At 37.3% G+C, this 26,298-nt stretch overlaps 2 protein-coding genes and 1 pseudogene across 2 annotated transcripts; all 3 read left to right on the top strand.

Annotated features, from left to right (window-relative positions):
- The first annotated feature begins 5,293 nt into the window (after positions 1 to 5,293).
- On the top strand, positions 5,294 to 7,465 carry LOC132166744 (auxin efflux carrier component 5-like). Its single transcript, XM_059577622.2, has 4 exons — positions 5,294 to 5,964; positions 6,090 to 6,175; positions 6,798 to 6,955; positions 7,385 to 7,465. The coding sequence occupies exons 1-4, from the start codon at positions 5,294 to 5,296 to the stop codon at positions 7,463 to 7,465; spliced, it is 996 nt and encodes a 331-aa protein (XP_059433605.1).
- A 5,217-nt stretch (positions 7,466 to 12,682) lies between these two features.
- Positions 12,683 to 13,169, top strand: LOC132165181 (auxin efflux carrier component 5 pseudogene; annotated as a pseudogene).
- A 4,279-nt stretch (positions 13,170 to 17,448) lies between these two features.
- Positions 17,449 to 20,371, top strand: LOC132166698 (auxin efflux carrier component 5-like). The gene is made up of 5 exons (XM_059577567.2): positions 17,449 to 18,119; positions 18,215 to 18,300; positions 18,677 to 18,834; positions 20,036 to 20,112; positions 20,299 to 20,371. Exons 1-5 carry the CDS (start codon positions 17,449 to 17,451, stop codon positions 20,369 to 20,371), a joined length of 1,065 nt encoding a protein of 354 aa, XP_059433550.2.
- The last annotated feature ends 5,927 nt before the right edge of the window (positions 20,372 to 26,298 follow it).

The following is a 26,298-nucleotide window of genomic DNA, read 5'->3' as shown; positions in this document are numbered from 1 at the left end:
ATGGCCTTTAGTCTGGCTTTAGAAGGGATAATGTCCCAGGCAATTTTCCACAGGAAGGATTTGAGCCTGGCATTCAGCTTTAGGTTCCACAACAGCTTCCAGGAGAAAGCACTAAGAGGGGAGGAATGAGAGGAGATTCTGGGGGAGCTGATCATTTTGTAAGCTGACTTAGTGGAGAATTTTCCAGACGGGGAGAGAGGCCAGAAAAAATCATCACAAGGGGAGCTACTGATAGAGATTTTAAGGATTTCCCTAACACTATGTAAGTCAAAAGTAGAGAGGAGGAGGGGGGTATTCCAGGTAGCATTAGGATTGATAAGGTCAGAGATATTTTGGGGAGTGGAATTGAAAGGAGCTGTAGAGAGAGGGGAGGGCCTGAAGGAGGGGATAGAAGGGATCCAAGGGGAATGCCAACAAGAGAAACTGGACAGGGAGTGGACTCTATGGCAGGCTCCTTCGGAAATGATAGGTTGAGAAGAGAGGATGCCTTGCCATAGCCAAGAGGGGGAAGAATGGGAAGAGGGAGAGAGAAAAGTTCCAGAAGGAAAATACTTACCTTTGAGCTGCTGCACCCACATTGAGTCTGAGTTGTTTTGGAGCTTCCAACCAAGCTTAGCAATAAATGCAAGATTAACTTCTCTCATTTTCCTGATCCCCAATCCTCCAGCATCTCTCGGCAAGCAGATAGAGTCCCAAGATTTTAGAGAGAGATTTCTGGTTTTTGAAGGAGGGAAACCCCACCAGAAGTTCTTGAACAATTGGTCAAGCTTTTTGCTAATGCTGGCAGGCAACAAAAAGGTACTCATAGCATAAGAGGGGATGGCTGCTGCCACTGCTTGAATGAGAACTAACCTACCAGCTTGGGAGAGGGTCTTAGCTCTCCAACCTTCTATCCTATTCTGGACCTTTTCTAAGATGCTTTGGCAGGCTGCAATTTTTGATCTACCTATGAGAAAGGGGAGTCCTAGATAAATAGAGCAAGAAGGATTAGGGTTGAAAGGAAGGATATTGAGGATGGAGGAGCAGGTGGGGGGTTTGGTATTATTGCTGAATCTGATAGAGGATTTTCTGTTGTTGATGGATTGGCCAGACCAAGCACAATATTTGTCTAAACAGGTTTTAATACAGTTTGCTTCAGGGAGGGATGCCTTTCCAAAGATAAGCAGATCATCTGCAAACAGCAAATGATGAATGGCAGGGGATCTCCTGGCTATCTTCATGCCTTTTAATAAACCAAGACTTTCTTCTCTAAACAATAATCTGGATAGCACTTCTGAACCCAAGATGAAGAGGAAAGGGGAAAGGGGGTCTCCTTGCCTCAACCCTCTTCCAGGAAGGAACTTGCCAAAGGGGGTGCCATTTATGAGAATGGAGAAGGAGGGGGAGGAGATGCAGGAAGCAATCCAACTGATCCAAGTGGCATGGAAACCCAACTTCTTCATGACTGCCAGAATCAAGGACCATTCCATTTTATCAAACGCCTTTTCCATATCCATATGCAGAAACATGAAACCTCCTTTACCTTTCTTGTTCTTGAAAGAATGCAATAGTTCATGGGCTAAAATGGAATTGTCTTGGATATTTCTCCCTGGCACAAAAGCAGACTGGAGAGGGGAAATAATCTTAGGGAGCAAAGCTTTCAGCCGATTTGCTAGGATTTTTGAGATGATCTTGTAGGCAATATTGCAGAGGCTTATGGGCCGAAATTGATCAACTGTGTGAGCCCCATTAAGCTTGGGGACCAAAGTGATGAAGGTGTGGTTCAGCTCTTGGCTCAGCTGCTTATTCTGGAAAAAATTCCAGACACACTCCAGGACTTCTCCTTTGACAGTAGGCCAGTATTTTTTGTAAAAGAGGGCAGTGAATCCATCTGGACCAGGAGCTTTTTGTGAGCCAAGACTAGAGAGGGCTTGAAACACCTCTGCTTCTAGGGGGATAGAGCAAAGGGACAGGTTTTCTTCTTCGGTTATGGTGGGGTTGAAAAGGTTCAGGAGCTCTTCTTCAATAGGGGGAGAGGTGGAAGAGAACAAGTTGGTGAAATGTGAAACAAAATTTCCACCAATTTCTGCTCTATCTGAAACCCAACCCCCATTTCTGGATTTAAGGAAATTCACTGCATTGGCTCTCCTTCTGATGATGGTGGATGTGTGGAAGAATTTAGTGTTGAGATCAGTGCAAGTAAACCAAACTTCTCTGGATTTCGATTTCCAGAGAATCTCCTCTTTGATGAGAAGCTCATCAAGGTTTATCTTCAAGTTAGCCTCATCAATTTTAGCTTTAGTTGCTTTGATTTTGGACTGAATATTTCCAAAGTGAAGGAAATTCCATCTTTTGAGAGAGGCTTTGGTGTGATTTAATTTCTGGTTTAGGGAGGAGCTAGGGGAGCCATAAACCGGCTGGTTCCAGGCTGCATTGATAACAAACTCACAAGAGGGATCTCTAGTCCAAAATTCTTCGAATCTGAAAGGTCTAGGCAGCAGGGTGGTATTGTAGTTGGTGTTAAGGGAAATGGGGTGATGGTCAGAGGTTGTGGCAGGGAGATGAAAGAGGGAGTACTCAGGGTGCAGATGAATCCAGCTGAGGGAAGCTAGACCTCTATCTAGCCTTTCTTTGATAGAGGCATAACCTTTCCTATTGTTACTCCAAGTGAAAGGGTTTCCAGCAAAACCAAGGTCAACAAGGCCAAATTGATCAATAAACAGTTTGAAGGGGCAAGTGGAGGAGTTAGCAACAGGCCAACCTCCTTGTTTCTCCGATTGATCAAGCACAAAATTGAGGTCCCCAATACAAAGCCATGGACTAACAAAAGCTTCACCAACAGTGGTGAAAGAGTCCCAAAAAGCAGTTTTGTCTTTCTTACAAGGGGGGCCATATAAACAAGAAAGGATCCAAGGGGAGTGGGGGGGATCAGAATAACACCAGGCAGAGATGTTATTCTTGTTTGTGATAAAACATTCTAAATCAATTCCAGGGCGCCAAGCAAGGACCAGACCACCATTAGAACCGATAGGGGCAACTTGAGACATTAAGTAGAAACCAAGAAGATTGAGAGAAGCAGAGACCAGAGAGGGGGAGGATTTGGTTTCAGAGAGGAAAAGAATGTCAGGGCTGTTTTCGCGGATAAGCATCCGCAGGGACCGAACTGCAGCTGGCCTGGAAAGCCCCCTGCAGTTCCAAGAGAGGATCTTCATATGTTCTTTGGGGACATATCATTGTCCCCTGAGAGAGAGAAATTTCTGAGAATAGGAGAGGGAGGAGCAGCTGCCTGTTTGTTCTTGCGGGAGGTTTGGATGATATTTCGAAGGTGGGGGGGGATGACAAGACTGGTGGGATTAGCCAAGGTGTCCATTTGGTAAGTAGTGTCCATATCTTCGGGTAGGATTCCATGGAGGTTGGAGTCAGAGCCTTTTTTGAGAGAACCAGAGGCACCAAGACTACACTTCCTTTTTCTGGAAAGCTGAGTGGTTATGGAGGTGGGGTTGGCATTTGAGGGTTCTTTCTTGTTGTGGAGAGGTTTAAACGGTTTGGGATGTCTAGAGGGGTAGGGAGAGGACCTGTTGTGGGCTGTTTTTTTGAGAGAGGTTTTGGCGGGGGGAACTGGTATTTTTTGAAAATCAGTTGGTGGCGTGGAGTTAGTTGGGCTTTTTTGAGGGGTGGGTTGGTTTTTGGTATGGATTACATGGGAATTTTTTTGGGCTTTTTCTGCAGCAGATTTGTGGGGCCCTGGATGGAAAAGTTGGAGGTCAATGGAGAGGGAACCAGGAACTATATTGATTGGGGTTTCAGGAGAGGGATAGTTAGCTATAGTAGTGGTTTGTAGGATGGGGTGGTTGATGAGAGGGGGTTCAAGTAAAGAGGAGGGGTCAGGTCTCTTAGCAGTGGGGGAGTTTCCCAAATGATCATTTAATGAGGTGAGGGGTGCACTAGAGTTGTTTTTTTGGGCAAGGAGAACAGTGGGAGGAGTAGTGGGCTGCACGTTCTGATTTCTGATGGAGTAAGAAAGGGAAGGGGTTAGGTGGGTGAGATTGGCCTGGTTGAGGTGATTGGGACTCGGGCCTTTTGCCTGAGTTGACTCAGCACCATGGTTGAGGTTAGTGGGAGCTGGAGCGCCATCTGAATATCCCCAAACTCCGGCACGCATGGGATGCAAATTTGAGAATAAATTGACTTTGAGAGAAATGGAATACTTATCAGGGAAGCTTTCTTCTGGAGGTGCACGACAGTTTAGATTAGAATGCCCAATTCTGCCACAACGGACACAGTAGATGTCCAATCTCTCATACTTCAGGGAGATCCAAGTTGGCTCTCCATGCTCTCTCCGGAGCTGGAATCCAGGGTTCAAAGGAGTGAAGACATCGATCTCAACCAGCAGCCTAAGATAGCTCCTGAAGGCCCGTTTATCACCACTGTTTTCTTCGACCTTGAGGAGGTTTTCCAGGCCCTTCCCAATAGCAATGGCATTTTTTAGAGACATGTGAACCAGAGGTAGTCCATGCACCTGAATCCAGAAGGGAAAAAATTTGTTTGTCAACTCTCCCAACGTTGCCTGCGGATGCCAGTGTTGAAGAGTGAGCAAAGAGCCATTTACATTCCAAGTGACAAGCCTATGGATTCTATCAATATGTTCTTGTTTACTGAACTTGAACAGAAACTTGTTTGGGCCAAGAGCTGCAAAAGAGAAAGGGCAAGCAAAGTCCCAAGCTCTTTGAAGGGCTGCATTAACGGAGTGGTTATTGTGGGTTTTTTGGGAGATGATATGTCCTACTAATGGGAGGATTTCAGCAGGATTAGTATTATGGGGAAGAGTTTCTATTTGAGATGTGGGGTCTTCCCAGGAGAGGGCGGCTGTCTGAGCAATGAGAGCTTCAATATCCATGGGGGAGATAGGAAGAAGGAGGGAGAGAGGGGTGGAGGGGGAGACTAGGGGGGAGACTATGTCTCAGGGGGGAAGGTTCTTCCAGGGAGAGCTCTTTCAGAGGGAGAGAGCGAATTCTAATCTAATTTAACTTGAAACCCAAACAAGAGGGGTCATACTGTAAATACATTAATTAACTTGAAAGTTTTTGAAAGAGTAATTATAAAAACTACTGGAGTTAAATGAATTTTTTTTTTTATTAAAAAAAAAAAACTTAAAAATTAAAAAACTTTTTTTAATATATTTATATATAATTTTCTTTTTTTTGAGTGGGATCTGACGGGACCATGTCTTCAGACTCTGTTTGTCCCTGCATGCATATAAATACCCTTCCAATATGTTGAGCTCTAAACAAAGAAAGAAGAATATATAATAAGAATGATTGGGTGGGAAGATGTTTACAAAGTGGTGGTGGCGATGATGCCACTTTACTTCGCACTGATTTTAGGGTACGGCTCCGTCAGGTGGTGGCGACTGTTTGCTCGCGAACAGTGTGACGCCGTCAACCGCTTCGCATGCTTTTTCACCATCCCCTTCTTATCCTTTGAATTCACAGCCCGCGCCGATCCATTCAAATGGAACTATCTCTTCATCGCCGCCGACGCAATTTCGAAGGTCATCATAGTGGCGGTGCTGTGCTTCTGGGCAAAGTGTAGTAGCAAGGGGAGCTACAGCTGGTCCATCACAAGCTTCTCTTTGTGTACTTTGAGCAATACTCTTATTGTTGGGTTGCCGTTGATGAAAGCCATGTACGGCCAATTGGCTATGGATTTGGTCGTTCAATCCTCCATTTTGCAGGGTATTATATGGCAGACACTTCTGTTGTTCGTCTTGGAATTCAGGCGAACGGGGATTGACTATTCTGCCGATCACACTACTACTGTCAGTCAGTCGGCGCCGGTTGAAACCGGAAATGATTTGGAGGTTGCAGCGAGCGCCGGGCCGCCGCCCTTCTGCTATTTGATGAGGACGGTGTGGTTGAAGCTGGGGAGAAATCCCAACTCGTATGCTTGTATTCTTGGCATTGCTTGGGCTTTAATTGCGAATAGGTATGTAACGTAAGAATTGCCTGCCGTTGTTTCATTGAAAAACAGTAGAAGAACAACATATATATATATATATATATATATATATGCATTGAATTCATGGATGAGTAAGCTGAAAATGTTTACAGGTGGCATATTCAGATGCCTAGCATCGTGGAGGGATCTATATTGATAATGTCAAGAGCTGCGACAGGCACTGCCATGTTTAGCTTGGGTGAGAGATCTCATTCAATCTCCTCCAGCCTTGCACTTCTCTGGAATCCTATCCGTAATGACTTGACAAAACAAAACAAACACAAAATATTAATAACATGTTAAATTACCAGTTATCTCAAAAATTAAAGTTGATAGGAAGAGATAAATTTAATTACTTAATCATTACTTTAACATTTATGCATTTAGATTTTGTGTTTTTCTGTGAACAAAAAGTATATTTTAAAAGCCTATTGTGGTAGGATTCATATGCTTAATTTGAGAAAATCCAAACAAATGTTACTTTTTTTTTTTTAAAAAAAAAAAGATAGTTACCGTGTGAGGCTGTGAGCAGCCTCTTGCATGCATGTAGATGACAAGGGCCGCGTGCCTACCCGTGGCCTGTTGTGATAACCACAACGCAGCCACCCCTCCACCTCAATGGCCGCCTGTAATCCTTTTTTTTTTTTTTTTTTTTAATATCTGAATTCTGAAATAAGAAGTTAAAGCAAGGAAATTAAAGAAAAATTATTTTGTGTGTGTTTTTTTTAAAAAAAAAATTAATATATTTACTTTGTTTGAGAAATTCAAATTGCACGCAGAAATTAGCGGAAAATATATAGTTATAATTTGATTATGTGCAGGAACCTTCATGGCCCTTCAAGAAAAGTTGATTGCTTGCGGCCCAGGGCTCACTGTGTTTGTGATGGTTTCGAGATTTATTTCTGCACCGGCCGCTATGGCTATTGGTTCTATCGCTGTGGGTTTGCATGGTGACACTCTACGTATTGCTATCATTCAGGTAATTTTTCTCTATAAATTAATTCAGCACAAAATTTTCTTTGATTTTTATTTTTAAATTTTAAAACAAAATTATTTCAACACCCTTACATTTTTTATAAAATTTCAATACAATTTCTAGTGAGGAAATGTTTTTCTCCAAGTCCAAGTCCTTGTAATATTCTTATTTAAAGGATGATCATGAATAAAAAAAATAAACAGAATTAGCTTAAACCTTTTGTTTGAAAAATGGTTTTTAAGTTTCTTTAAAATCTAATTCCCTAAGAATTTAAGGTCTAAGTTTCCTCGTAACCTAAAATTTATCCCGTTAAGTTTCAAGGCTTTCAAACGGTTGCAGTACTTCGGTTTAATTTCTCTTCAATTTCATCCTCTGTTGGAATTGGGCTTGAGGTCAAAGGTCAACTGAATTTATTCTTGCTTGATGTTGCAGGCAGCATTGCCACAGTCCATTTCGTCTTTTATCTTCGCTAAAGAATATGGATTGCATGCAGGAGTACTTAGCACTGCGTAAGTTGCTCAAAAATCCCTCTTAATTTCACACCATCTTTCATTTTTTACAATAAAACAAACAATACTTTTCACATTATTCTGTATTATAATTTTGTAAAAAAGCTTTTGAAGGAAAACCACTTCTTACGCGGAAATTTTTTAAGAAAAACGTTAAATTTAAATTGACTATTACTGTTTTTGTTTGCAGAGTCATATTTGGCACGATGGCTTCGCTTCCTTTGTTGATAGCTTATTATACGGTTTTCGAGTCTGTATCATGATACCTTTTCTTTATTTTTATTGAGCTTGTAATGAAATTGATACCCCTGGCCTTATCAATTTCTTTTATATATATATATATATATATATATATATATATATCCGCATAAGAGGAGGTAAATTGAAACTAATTATCTCCACTTTATGAGGCAGAAAGAGCTCTTACTAACTGAGAGACTTTTATCTCCAATGAGTGCAGACAAGGGAAGAAAGAAGAGCTCTTACGATTATGATTGAATATAACTACCACTCTCCCCTAATGCGCACTCTCGATCAAGTCATGACGATGGGCTTTTCCCTACATAGTGAGTTCAGGCAGGGGAAGAAGAAAGATCTCTATATCTTTCTTTATCTCTCCTCGTCTTCATTTTTTTCCTCAATATCCTTTTTTTTTTTTTTTTTTTTCTTTTTTTGTCTTCAGATGTAACTCAATCGACTGTAAATCATGCTTTATGAAGTGGATATGACTAGTTCGAATCTCTCACTCCCTTTCCTTATGTGGACATGTCAAAAAAAAAAAAAAAATTATTGTCCTTTGTCTGCATTTTGGATGCCAAATCTACAGCACATATGTCCCCTCATCTGCCCATGCGCATCTCTATCATTTTTGCTGCCCTCCACTCCATCAACCTCTGTTCGCATGAATCCATGTGATGACACTATTTTTTGTTTTATGCGACAGATCTTTGGCTTCCCTTCATATTTTCTTTTGAATTTTCGTAAGAGCATTCCCATGCAGCAGACTCCCTTAAAGAAAATATATCCAAAAAATCACAAAAAATGTCCCATAGTAGATTTTTTATATGGTTCCTTAAACCATCAGTTGCTACAGTTAAACCCAAAACATTGGGTTCAACTGTAGCGATCCATATGATTATTATAATCATAAAAAAAAAACACTCTCTCCTCTCACATCTTTTTACGCACATCTCCATTATTTTTCTCCGTTCTTCTTCTCCGTTCTCTTCGTCTTCTGCACTTCATCTGGACACAAGCCATTTGAAGATTGCAAAAGAACCCAGATAAAAAAAAAAAAAAAAAAAAAAAAACAGTAGATTGCAAAAATCAACCATAGAAACCAAAAAAAGAAGACGGTAGATTGCAATAAATATATATATATATATATATATATATATATATAGAAACCAAAATCAACTATAGAAATAGAAACCCAGTAGATTGCTTGCTGGTTGTATAAATTTGGCCCCTGCCGCCCCATGTCTCAGCTTCCACCAGCTCCAGATTTCAATTCCATGGCTTCCCATCTGAAGGAGGAGGGGTTGGAGAAGATGGAGGTGCAACTCCTTCCAAGAGCCATAGCCAAGCAGAGAAGCGGCGTAGGGACAAGATTAATGCACAACTTTCAACTCTTAAGGAAACTAATTCCAATAGATTGCAAAAATCAACCATAGAAACCAAAAAAGGTAGATTGCAAAATAAAAACAAATAGAAACCAAAATCAAAATCAAAATCAAAACCCCTCAAGAAACCAAAATCATTGTAGCTTGCTTGCTGGTTGTTCCTCTTGATCTATGCTTGCTGGTTTGTGGGGGGATGAGAGTGAGGCAGAGAATGAGATCGAGAAAGGGAGAGAGGTGTGACTGGGGCGAAAGAAAAGAAGGAGATGAAAGTGAAGAAGCCAGGGAGAGAAAGAAGACGGAGATGAGAGAGAGATGGAAAGAAAAAGAAAAATGTTTTTAGAATAAAAGAAAATATTATTTTAATAAAATAAATAAATATTTTCATAATATAGGAATCGATTAAGTGAAGTTATTGAAGCATATTTTAACCTAAGAAAGAAAAAGTAAATTAAATCTTTTAATATAGAGAAAATGACGAAAAATCTGCTAAGAATTTTCTAACCGGTGTCCCACTTTTGCCTACGGATCCATATGCAAATCCAAATGCGACGTTCACTAATTGTCTATCGTCGGGTACCTTCCTTGTCGGACATTGTGACGATACTCCTCCACAGCTCAAATTCAATCATTATAAATACCATCCCCATTTGTTGGGACTTTCAAGTTTTCTTGTAGTCCGCTTTCTTCTAGACAGCTCATTCGTTGGACTCCCTCAAAGCGCGCTGTCATTTTCGAATGCCCCATTCTTAGACAATGTGTTTAAAAACTATTGGGCCAGGCCATTTATTTGGTATATTCTCATATGTTAGATTTTATCTTGCGCTATAATGTTTGTACTTGCATTTACGTTGAGGTACCCTATTCCCTCATTTTGTATTATCTTTTTTTATATATATTATTATTATGCAGCCTCACTTATTAAAAGAAAAAAAAAAAAAATCACTTGCACATCTTTTTTGTAAACTTTGTGTACATTTCCAGCTAATCCACAGTTGCATGTTAAACTTTGGGTCGGGCCCTTTGGAGTCATAATCCCAAGTTGGGCCTACTTGGACTCAAATTTCAAACGTCTGGACCTCCGACTTATTACTTTTATTTCCCACCCTAATTGCCTAATTTATTCATGCTTTAATTATTAATAAAATATTGTTGTCTATTGAGCCCTCAAAAAAAGCAAGATTACCAAAAATTACGTGTATTTTATATAATCAACTAATCTAATTTTAATTTGTTAAGTCAGTTTTATCCTCCTTCCAACTAATTATCTTACTATCACACGTTTATTAATTGCCTCTGAACTTTGTTGTAATGGAAGTATGAGCTTTAATGGCATCAAATCTTAATGGGATTTCTACTCATTTTTATAGTAATATAGTCAAATAAAATAAGCAAAAAAGTAGTCACATGCTGTTAATTTTAGCAAAAGAGAAATGGTGAAAGCGCCTGTGAAAAAAGTGGGTCTACAATCATGAAAGCTGCCACCCAATTTGATTAGGTCAATTAGGTATTGACCTAATTATCCGATTAGCCCTTACAGCCCTGAGTACATATATAATATAATACACTTGTCGGCGGCTCCAGTGTGTCCGTAAATAAAGTGTTTCAGCTGATGATGATGAGTGAGGGATCCGGATCGAACGGCTAAGGTTTAACCGATTGACCTTGGCAATATGCCACGTTAGCCTCTAGTTCCCTCACTAGCTCGTTGCCCCGTGCCTCTCCAACAACTCCGACAGTTGCTGTGTTTTTAGACATTTTACTCTGATTTTTATCTTGTATTTTTATTAAATCACTTATTAAAACCTAGTTTTAATCAACACATGAAGGAAAGTGTTGAAATATTTGACTAAGTGATTAAATTTATCTTTTTTTATAGATTAATATATAACTTATTAAATTGACAGGAGCTTACTAAACTGATGTGTAACTTATTAATTGAAAAAAAAATAATACAATTGATTAAGAGAAATGTAATGATTACTAATGAATAAGCCACCTAGACATTAACTTAGTAAGTCTCTTAGTAAAAGATTTAGTACCTCTAACATTTTTCACATGAAAATGCAACAATATAAGGAATAAAAAATACCTAAATTATTTTTCTTATAAATTTAAGAAAAAACTTCACTTAATTACCTAAATTTTCATCGTTTTTGCAATTACCCCATAAAGTTCAAACTTCCAATTTAATGTATTAAAAAAAAAAAAATTGCAATGTCACCTCTCCCATTATGGTATGGGGTTTAATCCTAATGGAGGCCTTAAAAATTCTCAAAACACCAATTTTTTTTAAAGTAAAAATTATTTAATTAAGGTAATTTTGTAATTTTATAAATTTTACAAGGTTATAAACGTCATTTCACCAATTTACAATCTAATTTAACTTTAAACCCAAACAAGAGGGGTCATATTGTATATACATTAATTAACTTGAAAGTTTTTGAAAGAGTAATTATAAAAACTCCTGGAGTTAAATGAAACTTTTTTTTTTTTTTTTTTTATAAAAAAAAATACTTAAAGATTAAAAAACGTCTTTTAATATATTTATATATAAATTTTTTTATAATGTTTTTTTTTTGAGTGGGATATGACGAGGCCATGTCTTCCGACTGAAACAGGATCCTCTCCAATCCATTATGGACTGGAGAATATCCAATTCATGGGTAAGATTTCTTCTCAGAAATCCTATAGCTATAAATATATATGACACATATCCCACTAATAAAAATAATAATAAAATATTATTTTAAATTAAAATTTTAAAATAATAATTAATAAAAAAAAAAAAAAAAAAAGAAGGGGATGACTGGCCACCATAGGGGGTGGTCGGCCACCCCCAATGACTGGCCAGGGGTCGCCGAACCACCCCCATATGACATGGCGATGTTTCAGCCACACCTATCTTGCACAAGGGGGGTGGCCAAACCACCCTCAAGAGCCTTGGGGTTCGCTCGGCCACCCTCTCTAGACCAAGGGTTGGCTTCAACCACCCCAGACCAACCGGTTTGGGGTGCCCGAATCCACCCCATGGCTCATATGGGGTGGTTCGGCCACCCCCAAGGGGAACCACCCCCTTTGGGCCGACCGAATCTTTTTTTTTAAAATAAAAAAAATAAAAAAAAAATAAAAAATAAAAAAAAAAAAAAAACTTGGCCTTTAAAGGTAGTCAAAGCACCCCCAAGGTCCATGGGGTGGCTTTGGGCAAGTTTAGGGTGGCCAAAGCTACCCCTTGGCTCAAACTCAAAGGCCACCTCCAAGCCACCCCCTTTTGCAGGATGGGGCTGGCCGAACCACCCCCATAGGCCATGGGGTGGTTCAGCCACCCCCTGGCTGGCCATTGGGGGTGGCTCAAAATGGGGGTGGCGCCTTCTTTTTTCTTATTTTTTAATTTAAGATAATATTTTATTATTATTTTTTTTTAGTAGGATATATGTTCCATTTGTGGTCATAAAATTTTTAAGTAAATATCTTAATCATAAACTGGATATTCTCCGGTCCATTAAATCCTATTCCCTTCCAACTCATTTGTCCCTGCATGCATATAAATAGCCTTCCAATATATTGAGCACTAAACAATTAAAGAAGAATATATAATAAGAATGATTGGGCGGGAAGATGTTTACAAAGTGGTGGTGGCGATGATGCCACTTTACTTCGCACTGATTTTAGGGTACGGCTCCGTCAGGTGGTGGCGACTGTTTGCTCGCGAACAGTGTGAAGCCGTCAACCGCTTCGCATGCTTTTTCACCATCCCCTTCTTATCCTTTGAATTCATAGCCCGCGCCGATCCATTCAAATGGAACTATCTCTTCATCGCCGCCGACGCAATTTCGAAGGTCATCATAGTGGCGGTGCTGTGCTTCTGGGGAAAGTGTAGTAGCAAGGGGAGCTAGTGAGCTACAGCTGGTCCATCACAAGCTTCTCTTTGTGTACTTTGAGCAATACTCTTATTGTTGGGTTGCCGTTGATGAAGGCCATGTACGGCCAATTGGCTATGGATTTGGTCGTTCAATCCTCTCTTTTGCAGGGTATTATATGACAGACCCTTCTGTTGTTCGTCTTGGAATTCCGGCGGACGGGGATTGACTACCCTGCCGATCACACTAGTACTGTCAGTCAGTCGGCGCCAGTTGAAACCGGAAATGATTTGGAGGTTGCAGCGAGCGCCTGACAGCCGTCCTTCTGCTGTTTGATGAGGACGGTGTGGTTGAAGCTGGGGAGAAATCCCAACTCGTATGCTTGTATTCTTGGCATTGCTTGGGCTTTAATTGCGAATAGGTATGTAACGTAAGAATTGCCAGCGGTTGTTTCATTGAAAAACAGTAGAAGAACAACACACACACACACACACACACACACACACACATATATATATATATATATGCCTTGAACTCGTGGATGAGTAAGCTGAAAATGTTTACAGGTGGCATAGTCAGATGCCTAGCATCGTGGAGGGATCTATATTGATAATGTCAAGAGCTGCGACAGGCACTGCCATGTTTAGCTTGGGTGAAAAGAAAACAAATCCCACTTTCGCTCAAAAAGTTTCTCGGCTGCATTGGGTTGATATGATGAATCTCTTGGTATGTGGTGTGAGAATTGGCTTCGCCTCACAGAAAGCCAATCATCAGAAATCAATTTTCATTGGGCCACTACCGTGACCCAAGGGAGTGACGGGCGACTGGTATGGCAATGGGCTTCGCCTCATAGGCCTAAAGAAAGCCCAACATACACCAGTATAGGAGCTTGAGGCCAGAGGCCCACGAAGCAAAGGGGGCGCTAACGCATCTCAAATCCACCAAGATCATTCAGTTCAACAATCCATAGAATTGAATCATGCAATTAGTCAATCACACGTGATCCACCTTCCAACAAATAAGGCCCCATTTAGTTTGCAGAACATTGGATTGAACTAACTAATACTAGGTATAGGTAGTTCTTTGTTTGGTAACACTTTATTTCTGGGAATGGTCTATTCTCAAAAGACTACTAATCTCATACATACAGGATTAATTAAGCCAATAAAAAATGAAATGAATGGTTTAGCTAATCATTTCCTGTTAAATTAATCGTATAAATTATCACCAAAAACCCCACTTGTGGGATTAAATTTCGTTCTCTCTTTGATTCTTCTATATTTCTCTCTCTCTCTCTCTATTTCTCTTTTCTCCGTCTCTATATTTCATTTTCTCTCTTTCTTTATCTCTCTCTCTTTTCTCTCTCATTCTTCTGGTATAGTTTTTTTGCAAGTGCAAACATTTTTTTTTTCTCTATATGTTGTCTCCCTTCTTTGTATCGTCTCTCTTCTCTGTACCTTTTTTTTTTAAAAAAAAAATTTGTTTTTTGATTTCTTTTTATTCTTTATACCGTTTCTCTCTGATTTTCTTCTCTCCGTTTCTCTCTCTCTCTCTCTCTCTCTCTCTCTTTTTTTGTACTTTTTTTTTTAATTATGTTTCTCCATCTCTCTTCTTTGTACCGTTTCTCAAAAAAAAAAAATTTATTACTTTTATTTCTTTGACGGAGAAACAAAATCTGCAAGGTTTTTATAAAATACAAATATATCATTTGTTTTTTAATTTCTTTATGTACATTCTCCAACTATATTTTTTTGATTTCAAGATTGAGTTTAATTCTGTTTTCTCCAAGTATATTTTTTATATATAAAAAATTTTGTTGCATAATTGAAAAAAAAATATATATATAGTAAAGTTGTTTGTATTTCAAAAAAAACAAAAGAATGAAAGTCCTTAATAATATAAATTGTATTTGTATTATAAGGGTATTTTAGGAAATTTGATCACAATATGATTTCATTCACCAACATATTGCATTGTACCAAACGAATGAATATGATTAGCTAGTCTATTTCAACGTTACAACTAAACAAGGGAATATGAATAACTTATCTATTCCACACTCTTCTATTCCCAGTAATAACTAATTCTTTTATAATGAACTAGACATTCGTGAACCAAACAAGGCCTAAGAGTTCAACCTTGATTCTACCAAACAACATGGATTCTGCCAAACAAACTCAATCTAAAAGATACAATCAACCCTTATAATAGCACCTCCAAAAAGGTGGTTACAATCTGCTGAGATCAATATCAAACCAGACGCAATATTTTAAGAAAGTCAAGTAAGAGTCCCTCAACTCGCTACAACACAAAACACAGTTAAATCTCTCTTTACTCTTATCTTGATATTATTTTCTATTCAATTATTCTCTCTAAGTCTCTCCATAATTTTAACTTAGGTATCGATGTGGAACAGCCGCCACACCCCCACTTTGTGGCCTTCCATCACTGATCATCACTCTCTTGTTTTTAGCAGGCTTTGAATTCGAGTCGCTACATACTTGAATTGACAACTAACTCAACAGTATATATGGAATGTTGTCGCTGTTCACGTAAGGCCAAAACAATGTATTATACAAAGCAAACCATTTTCCCACATAATGTGGGCCTCCAAAACTAGACATCAATGGCATCTCCTAGGCTCTTCTTCGAATGGGTTCCCAGTTTTCTTCGTTCTGTACACTTTTTTTTAATAAGTATTTTTAAAAGTTGGCTAGGAGAGTTTGAAAATAGTACGTGTATCTTTCGATAAAGGGTCTTTTCAGTGGTGGGAGAGAAAACAATTTTCAATTTGGCAATGAAAGGGTAGGGAGAGAAAGTGGCATGTGTTTATTAGGGCAACGTTTTAAAAGAAGGAGTGTCCGGCACTACTACTTTGGCTTTCCACAAAACCATGTCAGCCATTCATCTCTAACATTTGTGCCTGTTCATCACTAATAACCTAAAGAGAAAACGACGACATTCGAGAGCCTTCCACTCTTCTTCATCATGCGTCGCTTCGTTTTTCAGAATTCTATTTGATAAGGTTTGTACGTGATACGAGCAGGAAGGGCACACATGAAATTCCTATATGATTGGTGTCAATGGGTTGCGTGTTATCTGACGATCGAAAATCACAAACCCTATTTGGAAAGTTGGGTGGAATTATTGCTGGACCTCATTACTTATTCTATCCATTGCTGATCACCATCTCAAAAACCCATGAATTATTGAAAGCAACACTTCCAAGCACTCAGAAATGAAAAAAATAATAAAAAATACGCACATTGTATATGTATGTCACGTTAAAAGAATCCACGGCATGGAATGGTATACACCCACCAATCCATGTCTTTGATAATAATTAATAAACAAAAGAAATTAATGCCCATGATCAGAGTCCCATTTACGTACGACACAAAAGAAATTAAATCTTTTACTAATAATACATGGTTACTAAAATGATGTGAAACTTATTCATTGAAAAAAAATAAAATAATAGAAAAATGCTAGGCTTATAAACAAATTTTACAACATAATGTGGTACAATATGATTGGGTTTCTGAAAAGTTGAATTTATCTAATTTTCAATCATGTTGTGCCACATCATGTTATAAAAGTTTTTTTTGTAAAATTTGTTTATAAACATAGTATTCCTCAAAACAATAACGAGTACCAATGAATAAGTCAGACATTAATTTAGTAAGCCCTTGTTAGTAAAAGATTTAGTACCCATAACATTTCTCATATAAGGAAAAAAAAAAAAAAGAATACTTAAATCATTTTTTCTAATAAATTTAAGGAAAAACATCAGTTAAGAGGAATGCTAGGTACTATCTTTTTATCATCCTAAAATCTTCCTAAAGCTGATGTGGCTTTTAAAATTATCATTAGATCAAAATTCAAGTATAATTTATCTAAAATTTAATGGTAATTTTGAAAGGCACATCAGCTTTAGGAGGATAAAAAGATGATACCTAGCATTATTCATCAGTTAATTACCTAAACTTTCATCGTTTTTGCAATCATTCCCCTAAATCTTAAACTTTCAATTTAGTGTATCAAACTTTCAAATTGTAATGTCATTTCTCCTGTTATGGTTTGGGGTTTAATCCTAATGGAGGCCTTAAAAATTCTCAATACCAATTGTTTAAAAAATTAAAATTATTTAATTAAGGTAATTTTGTAATTTTATAAATTTTACAAGGTTCTAAAGGTCATTTCACCAATTTACGATCCAATTTAACTTCAAACCCTAACAAGAGGGGTGATATTGTAAATACATTATATTGAAAGTTTTGAACTTCTTAGACGAAGGATTTTTTTTTTTTTTTTTTTTTAACAATTTAAAGATTAAAAAACCTTTTTCAATACATATTTTATTTTTTTATTTTTTTTTAGTGGGAGCTGACGGGGGGCCAGGTCCCCCGGGCCGGTTTACATCCGTCTCTGTTTCTCCCTGCATGCATATAAATACCCTTCCAATCTATTCAGCTCAAAACAAAGAAGAATATATATATATAATAAGAATGATTGGGTGGGAAGACGTTTACAAAGTGGTGGTGGCGATGATGCCACTTTACTTCGCATTGATTTTGGGGTACGGATCGGTCAGGTGGTGGCGGCTGTTTACTCGCGAACAGTGTGACGCTGTTAACAGCTTCACATGCTTTTTTACCATCCCGTTCTTATCCTTTGAATTCACCGCCCGCGCCGATCCATTCAAATGGAACTATTTGTTCATCGCCGCCGACGCAGTTTCGAAGGTCATCATAGTGGTGGTGCTGGGCTTCTGGGCAAAGTGTAGTAGCAAGGGGACCTACAGCTGGTCCATCACAAGCTTTTCTTTGTGTACTTTGACCAATTCTCTTATTGTTGGGTTGCCGTTGATGAAGGCCATGTACGGCCAGCTGGCTGTGGATATGGTCGTTCAATCCTCTATTTTGCAGGGTATTATATGGCAGACCCTTCTGTTGTTCGTCTTGGAATTCCGGCGGACGGGGATTGACTATTTTGCCGATCACACTACTACTGTCAGTCAATCGGCGCCCGTCGAAACGGGAAATGATTTGGAGATTGCGGCGAGCGCCGGGCGGCCGTCTTTCTGCTATTTGATGAGGACGGTGTGGTTGAAGCTGGGGAGAAATCCCAACTCGTATGCGTGTATTATAGGCATTGCTTGGGCTCTTATTGCCAATAGGTAATGTAATGTAAGAATTGCTTGCGGTTGTTTTATTGAAAACATATATACATTTGTCTTGAATTCAAGGATGAGTAAGCTGAAAATGTTTACAGGTGTCATATTCAGATGCCAAGCATCGTGGAGGGATCTATATTGCTAATGTCAAGAACTGCGACAGGCACTGCCATGTTTAGCTTGGGTGAGAGATCTCATTCAATCTCTTGAATCCTATGATCAGTACTGACTTAGCAAAACAAAAACAAAAAATTGGTTACGTTTGTTTATCCATTTAGATTTTGTGTTTTTCTCTGGAAAAAAAAAAAAGTATATTTTAAAAGTACTATATTCTGGTAGGATTCATATGGCCACTCTAATCCTTTTTTCTTTTTTCTTTTTTTTTTCTTTTTTTAATCTCTGAATTCTGAAATAAGAAGTTAAAGCTAGGAAATTAAAGAAAAAGTATTTTGTGTGTTTTTTTTTTAAAAAAAAAATTAATATATTTACTTTATTTGAGAAATTCAAACTACACGTAGAAATTAGCGAAAAATATATAGTTATAATTTGATTATGTGCAGGGACCTTCATGGCCCTTCAAGAAAAGTTGATTGCTTGCGGCCCAGGACCCACTGTGTTTGTGATGGTTTTGAGATTTATTTTTGCACCGGCCACTATGGCTATTGGTTCTATCGCTGTGGGTTTGCATGGTGACGCTCTACATATTGCTATCATTCAGGTAATTTTTCTCTATAAATTCGGCACAAACTTTTCTTTGATTTTTTATTTTTAAATTTTAAATTTTAAAAACAAAATTATTTCAACACCCTTACATTTTTTATAAAATTTCAATACAATTTCTAGTGAGTGGAAGTTCTTCTCCAAGTCTAAGTAGTTGTAATGTTCTTATTTAAAGGATGATTATGAATAAAAAAATTAAAAAAAAAAAAAAAAAAAATTAATCTCAAACCTTGCATTTGAAAAATGGTTTTTAAGTTTCTGTAAAATCTAAAAGGTGTAGGTTCCTTACGAATCTAAGGTTTAGGTTTTTTCATAATCTAAAATCTATCCAGTTAAGTTTCAAGGCTTTCAAACGATTGCAGTGCTTCGGTTAATTTAATTTCTCTTCAATTTCATCCTTTGTTGGAATTGGGCTTGAGGTCCGAGAGGTTGGCCGAGCTGCTCTTTTTCTGTGATTACCTGGATTGGGTGGTGGTGGAATTAGATAGCAGTGGGATTAGGTTGTGCTAATGGGACTTCAACGTGATAAAATGGATCCTACGATTTGACAAGGTTGTTGACATGTTCAGTTGACTGGACAAAGAAGTTTTAGAAAATAATGTAACAAAACAATAAGGGAAAAATATAAAAAGCCCCCTCAAACTACCAACCGTTTTTAATTTAGTCCTCTAATATTCTAAAAGTGATAAAGTAACCCCTTAAACTATCGAACTATTGCATTTTGGCAACTCCATTAGTCAAAACCGTCAGTTTGGACGGAAACTGAAAAACGACGTCGTTTTGTTATGGGTAAGTTATTACAATGCCCTTTTATGGTTAAAAAAAAAAAAAATGAAAAAAATATAAAAAATCTCCCCAAATTACCAGCCGTTTTCATTTTAGCTCATAATGTTCAGAAAGTGATAAAGTAGCCCCCAACAAAAGGACATCGTTTTTTCAGTTTCTATCCAAACTGACGGTTTTGACTAACGGAGTGGCCAAAATGCAATAGTTTGGTAGTTTTAGTGGTTATTTTATCACTTTTAGAACATTAGGAGCTAGGCTAAATCGAAAACAGCCGGTAGTTAGGAGGGCTTTTTTATATTTTTCCCAAAAAATAATAGAGTCTCTGCTCTAGTAAAATAGATTATTCTTATGTGCCTATAAAATATGTTAAGAAGTCAAAGGTCAACTGAATTTATTCTTGCTTGATGTTGCAGGCGGCATTGCCACAATCCATTTCGTCTTTTATCTTCGCTAAAGAATATGGATTGCATGCAGGAGTACTTAGCACTGCGTAAGTTGCTCAAAAATCCCTCTTTCACACCATCTTTCATTTTTTACAATAAAACAAACAATACTTTTCACATTATTCTGTATTATAATTTTCTAAAAAATCTTTTGAAGGAAAACCATTTCTTAAGCGGAAAATTTTTAAGCAAAAATGTTAAATTTAAATTGACTATTACTTTTTTGTTTGCAGAGTCATATTCGGCACGACAGCTTCGCTTCCTTTGTTGATAGCTTATTATGCAGTTTTCGAGTCTGTATCATGATACCTTTTTTTGATTTTTTTTGAGCTTGTAATTAAATTGATACCCCTGGTCTTATCTACTTTTTTTTTTTTATATATACGTTCGCATAAGATGAGGTGAATTGAAACTAATTATCTCCACTTCATGAGACAGAAAAAGCTCTTACTAACTCTCTTCAGTGAGTGCAAACAAGGGAAGAAGGAAGAGCTCTTATGATTATGATTGAATATATCCTACCACTCTCCCCTAATGGACACTCTCAAGCTCATGACGATGGGCTTTTCCCTACATAGTGAGTTCAGGCAGGGAGGAAGAAAGATCTCTATGTTTTTCTTTTTCTCCCCTCGTCTTCATTCGCTTCTTCAATATCTTTTTTTTTTTTTTTTTTTATTCCCAAGGAGTAAGTCAATTGGCTGTGGACTACGCCTCATGAAGCGGGGATCATTAGTTCGAATCTCCCTCCCTTTTCCTTGTGTGGACATGTAAAAAAAAAAAAAAAATTATTGTCCTTTGTCTGCGTTTTTGAAGCCAAATCTAGACGTACAGCACATATGTCCCCTCATTAGCCCATGTGCATCTCTATCATTTTTGCCGCCCTCCACTCCATCAACCTCTGCTCGCATGCAATCCATGTGATGACACTATTTTTTGTTTTATGTAACAGATCTTTGGCTTTCCTCTACTTTTTCTTTTGAATTTTCCTAACTGGTGTCCAACTTTTGCCTTCGGAGATTTCCGGATCCAAATGCAAATGCAAATGCAACGTTCACTAATTGTCTATCGCCGGGCACCTTCCTTGTTGGACATTGTGACGATACTCCTCTACAACTCCAATTCAATCATTATAAATACCATCCCCATTTGTTGTGACTTTCTAGTTTTCTTGTAGTCGGCTTTCTTCTAGACAGCTCATTCGTTGCACTCCCTCAAAGCTGTCGTTTTCAAGAGCCCCTTTCTTAGACAATGTGTTTAAAAACTATTGTGCCAGCCCATTTATTTGGTATATTCTCATATGTTAGATTTTATCTTGCGCTATAATGTTTGTAATTGCGTTAATGTTGAGGTGCCCTATTCACTCATTTTGTATTATCTTTTTCTTTTTTTTAATATTATTATTATTATTATGCAGCCTCACTTATGAAAAAAAAAAAAAAAAAATCACTTGCACATCTTTTTTGTAAACTTTGTGTACCTCTGATGTCAATTTGCAAGGACCAAGACGCACTGAATTAGGAAATTTCCAGCTAATCCACAGTTGCATGTTAAACTTTGGGTCGGGCCCTTTGGAGTCATAATGGGCCTACATGGACTCAAATTTCAAACGTCTGGACCTCCGACTTATTACTTTTATATCCCACCCTAATAGCATATATTGCTCTTTTCACTATATCCTAATTGCCTAATTCATTTATGCTTTAATTATTAATAAAATATTGTTGTCTATTGAGCCCTCAAAAAAAGCAAGATTACCAAAAATTACATGTATTTTATATAATCAACTAATCTAATTTTAATTTGTTAAGTCCGTTTATCCTCCTTCCAACTAATTATCACACGTTTATTAATTGCCTCTGAACTTTGTTGTAATGGAAGTATGAGCTTTAATGGCATCAAATATAAATGGAATTTCTACACATTTTATAGTCTCATAAAATAAGCAAAAAAGTAGTCACATGCTGTTAATTTTAGCAAAAGAGAAATGGTGAAAGCACCTGTGAAAAAAGTGGGTCTACAATCATGAAAGCTGCCACCCAATTTGATTAGGTTAATTAGGTATTGACCTAATTATCCGATTAGCCCTTACAGCTCTGAGTACATATATAATATATAATACACTTGTCAGCGGCTCCGGTGTGTCCGTAAATAAAGTGTTTCAGCTGATGATCATGACTATAGAGCGGCTAAGGTTTAACCGATTGACCCTTGGGGTGTGTTTGGCAAAGACTTGAAAAATGAAGGAGACCGTAATTGTAGCAGATATGATTGATGTGAAAAAAATAAATAAATAAATAAATGTTTTGTATGAAAAAAGTGAGGAAAATTTTTTTTTTGTTTTGTAGTAATTTTTTATTTTTTAAATAATAATAAAAAGTAACTGATGTAATGTAAAAAATAAAAATATTATGATTGATATTGAAAGGAATATATATATATATATATATTTTTTGGAATCCTTTGGCAAACACACTTGCAACAGACCAAGTTAGCCACAAGGACATGCATGTCATCCTCAGAGTTACATGCATTCTGATCAAGATTATAGTTAGGGGTAGGCGCAGGTCGGGTCGGGGCAGATATCTGCCATTCCCACTACCAGACCCGCACCCTGCGGGTTTGAAAAATAGAACCCACTACCCAGACAAAGTGAATACTATTCGTGCAGGTTCAGGTTTTATGGGTCGGGTATTGCGGGGCAAAAGCAGATTTTGTCATGGAACTCCATGAATGAACCTAGAGAGGTCTTTGAGGATCCTAGAGCTCAAGATTAACCCAGAAGATTAAGAGAAAAATATACAAAAAGATCCAAAAATCAATACCCAAAAAAATCTCAAGATTAACCCATAAGATAGAGAAAAAAGATACGAAAAAACTCAAAAATCAATACCCAAAAAAGCTCAAGATTAACCCAGAAGATTAAGAGGAAAAGATCAGAGAGAGAGAGAGAGTGAGACAATAAAGAGAGTGAGTTCTGAAGAGATTCTGAAAAGATTTCGATACCCAACAGCCGAAGATTTCGATACCCAAAGAAATCAATACCCAAAAAGGCTCAAGATTAACCCAGAAGATTAAGAGGAAAAGATCAGAGAGAGAGAGACAATAGAGAGAGTGAGTTCTGAAGAGATTCTGAAAAGATTTCGATACCCAAAGATTTCAATCAACAGGAAAAGAGCTCACAAAGCAGTGGTATGAGCTTTGTTGGTCCACGAAGATGGCGACAGAGACTCTGCGACACAGAGTAGAGAGAGAGAGAGAGAGAGACAGCACAGAGAGAGGCGAGAGTGAGAGTGAAAGAAGAGAGAATAGGGAAGAGAGGAGAGAAAAAAAGAAAAGAAAAGAGAGGTACTGAGGGGGGGAGGCGGCTAGAGAAAGAAGATGGAAACTAGGGTTTTTTTTTTCCCTTTTATTTGCTTACGTGGGGCAGGGGTACCTGCCCCAAAATATTTTATACCCGCAACTCACCCCGCCCCACACGGGTTAGAAGAAATTTAACCTGTACCCACAAAAAAACACACCTAAATTCGTGCGGAGCGGGTTCGCGGGTTTTTGCCCACCACTAATTATAGTTGTTAGAAAATTTATCATGCATAGTGGAATAGTACACTACAATTAAATATTGTTATACATTATTCTTTAATGAATATACTACCAAAAATTAATGGAGTAATATTTACCGAACTCACAATGCAAGAGCACCAATAAAAAATACTGTGAGAGAGTTTTTATATTATTCTTATGATCTCTATATTCAACCCATCCAATAAGAAACTATTTATAGCATCATCCATGTCAATGGGGAGGGAGCATATGCCATATTTGGGGTAACATCCCAAAAGTTACTCCCTAGAAAAACTGGCATGCATTATGCCTGCCAGTTACCATTTTACAAGCCAGGCATTGTATTGCAGGGCGTGAATGCTGGGGAGCACTCACGTCATGTGGGTGCCCCCTCAATTTTCAACGGCTGGAATTAGTATTACATACATTTAAAATGTGATAAGTATGTGGACGAGGAATTTTTGCATTTACGTGTTCAAATTATTAACAATTTGATCGCCCTTATAGTAGGGTTGGCAATTTAATTCGTAAACACGACACATAGTTTTAGAGTTATGGTTTAGGTCAAACAGATTCTGGTGTTTAATAAATATGCTGGGTTATAAATATATAAATTAAAAATAAAAAAATAATAATAAAATAAAATAAAATAAAATAAAATAAACTCATGTTTGGGTCATTCGTGTTGTGTCAACCCGACATAACCTGTTAATTAAATGTGTCACATGAATCGTGTCTTGTCACCCGTTAAATTAGCATGTCATATTCAAGTTAACATGTTTAACCCGTCTATTAAACATGTTAAGTTCATACAACCTAAACAAATTGGAGGGTCAAACGAGTAGATCAGAACTCGACATGCCAACTCATTCTTGACTCGAAATGCCAACTCGTTTTTGCTTCCCTTACTTTATAGAGCAGGACTACGAGACCCACAAGTTTCAAGCAGTTGAAGTTGTGTCTGGTACAATTGGGGCAAGTGAATTCGGCAATTTCTCACTTTTCAAATTGGGAAAATTACACTTTACTCTCCCAAAGTTTGGGACAATTTTCAATATAACTTTCAATGTTTCAATTTTTGCAATGCACACCCCAAACTTGCAATTTTTTTTTTTCAATTTGACCAATGTTATCCCAAAATTCCCGTATTGCTTCTAATTTTTTTTATCTTTTTTTTTTGTAAAAAAAAAAAAAAAAAAAAAAAGTTTTTGGGGGTGCAAAAATGGCTAGATAGCCAAAGTGGTGGCTATGGCCACCCCAAAAAATTAATTTTTTTTTATATAAAAAAAAAAATTATAGACAATATGAAAATTTTGGAATAATATTAGTCGAATTGAAAAAGAAAATTCAAATTTGAAAGGTAGCATTGCAAAAATTAAAATATTGAAGATCGAATTAAAAATCACTCCGAACTTACGAGAATAAAGTGTAGTCCCTTTCAAATTGCTAGTAATTGAAAAATAATAATCAAAGCCTGTACCTTTGACCAAGTTATACAGGCCCAGCCAGACCCACCCAACGCTATGTGCGAAAGGGTTGCTGCAAGAGCCCAAAACCCAAGGCGGTTGCACCTGTTTCCATCCTTTGTTTTATTATTGTGGAGTCTGTACGAGAGACAGAGAAAGAAGTAGAGAGAGAGAGAGAATGGCCCAAGAACCGAAAAATGCGAACATTAATTAGAAAGGTAGCCCAATGGAGAGGGAACTGTATATGCATAATAAGAGTAACTGCAAATGGTAAGACATTCTTTAACTTGTATCCCATTTCTGGAATACTTTCAACAAATTTTGCTCTTCCACGACTTGTCATCTGTTCAAAAGGGACGTCCTAGATTGTTACAGAATGAGAAAGGAAGGCTACTGCTCCACTAATATCATAGAAGCAAGAGAACCAAAACCATTCTCTCTCTCTTTCTCTGTTTCTCATATATCTAATGAAACTGTACATGCCCCTTTCATATGCCATACTAATTAATTTCTCTTTCCCTTTCATTGCCAAATTGAATTTTTTTTTTTCTCTCCCACCACTGAAAAGACCCTTGATTAATTTATTGAAAGATTAATTTACTTCCCTCGTCAAATATTCCATATATACCAATGCTGCCGATCGGAGAAGCTTTTTGAGCGAAAAGTGGGAGAAGATTTTGTGTTCTTTCAGCTACGATTTGTTTTCTTTTCACCGCTACCTACTGACTGCATTGCCACCGACTTTACCGATTCAGGCGGAGTGGTGGAAGAAAAACCCTCTACAGCCACCGATCTACTCCTACAATTCTATAGGGTAAACTCTATATACCCTTCTCAAACTATTACTCAATTGATAATGTCTTCCTAAATTTTTAATTATAATAATGTTCCTCTTAAACTATCAAAACATCGTCATCCCCCAAGACTAATAAAAAGATAAAAATATCCCTATATATTTCTTAATAAGGAAAAAACACCTCTATAAATTTGAAAAAATTATAATTTTTTCTTTTTTTTAAAAAAAACGAACATGATTTTTTTTTAAAAAAAAAAAACGAAATTTTTTCCATTTAAAAAAAAAAATTTGTTTTAGAAAACGAAAGTTCTTATTTTTTTTAAACAAAAACTTTTAATTTTCTCAAAACGGAAATTTTTATTTAAAAATTTTATAAAACAATTTTTTTTTTTTTAAGTGAACATTTTCAA

Source organism: Corylus avellana, chromosome 11 (genome assembly GCF_965113065.1).
Source record: "Corylus avellana chromosome 11, dhCorAvel1.hap1.2, whole genome shotgun sequence".
NCBI classification, from domain to species: Eukaryota; Viridiplantae; Streptophyta; class Magnoliopsida; order Fagales; family Betulaceae; genus Corylus; species Corylus avellana.
The sequence above is the reverse complement of the archived record's forward strand: the minus strand, read 5'-3'. Positions and strand labels throughout refer to the sequence as shown.

Bases quoted from the DNA above. Each gene is read 5' to 3' on its own strand.
- LOC132166744 (XM_059577622.2), top strand. From the start codon at position 5,294: ATGATTGGGTGGGAAGATGTTTACAAAGTGGTGGTGGCGATGATGCCA. The intron at 6,176-6,797 runs GTGAGAGATCTC...GATTATGTGCAG, and splicing joins CACTGCCATGTTTAGCTTGG to GAACCTTCATGGCCCTTCAA. The intron at 6,956-7,384 runs GTAATTTTTCTC...TTGATGTTGCAG, and splicing joins TACGTATTGCTATCATTCAG to GCAGCATTGCCACAGTCCAT.
- LOC132166698 (XM_059577567.2), top strand. From the start codon at position 17,449: ATGATTGGGTGGGAAGACGTTTACAAAGTGGTGGTGGCGATGATGCCA. The intron at 18,301-18,676 runs GTGAGAGATCTC...GATTATGTGCAG, and splicing joins CACTGCCATGTTTAGCTTGG to GGACCTTCATGGCCCTTCAA. The intron at 18,835-20,035 runs GTAATTTTTCTC...TTGATGTTGCAG, and splicing joins TACATATTGCTATCATTCAG to GCGGCATTGCCACAATCCAT.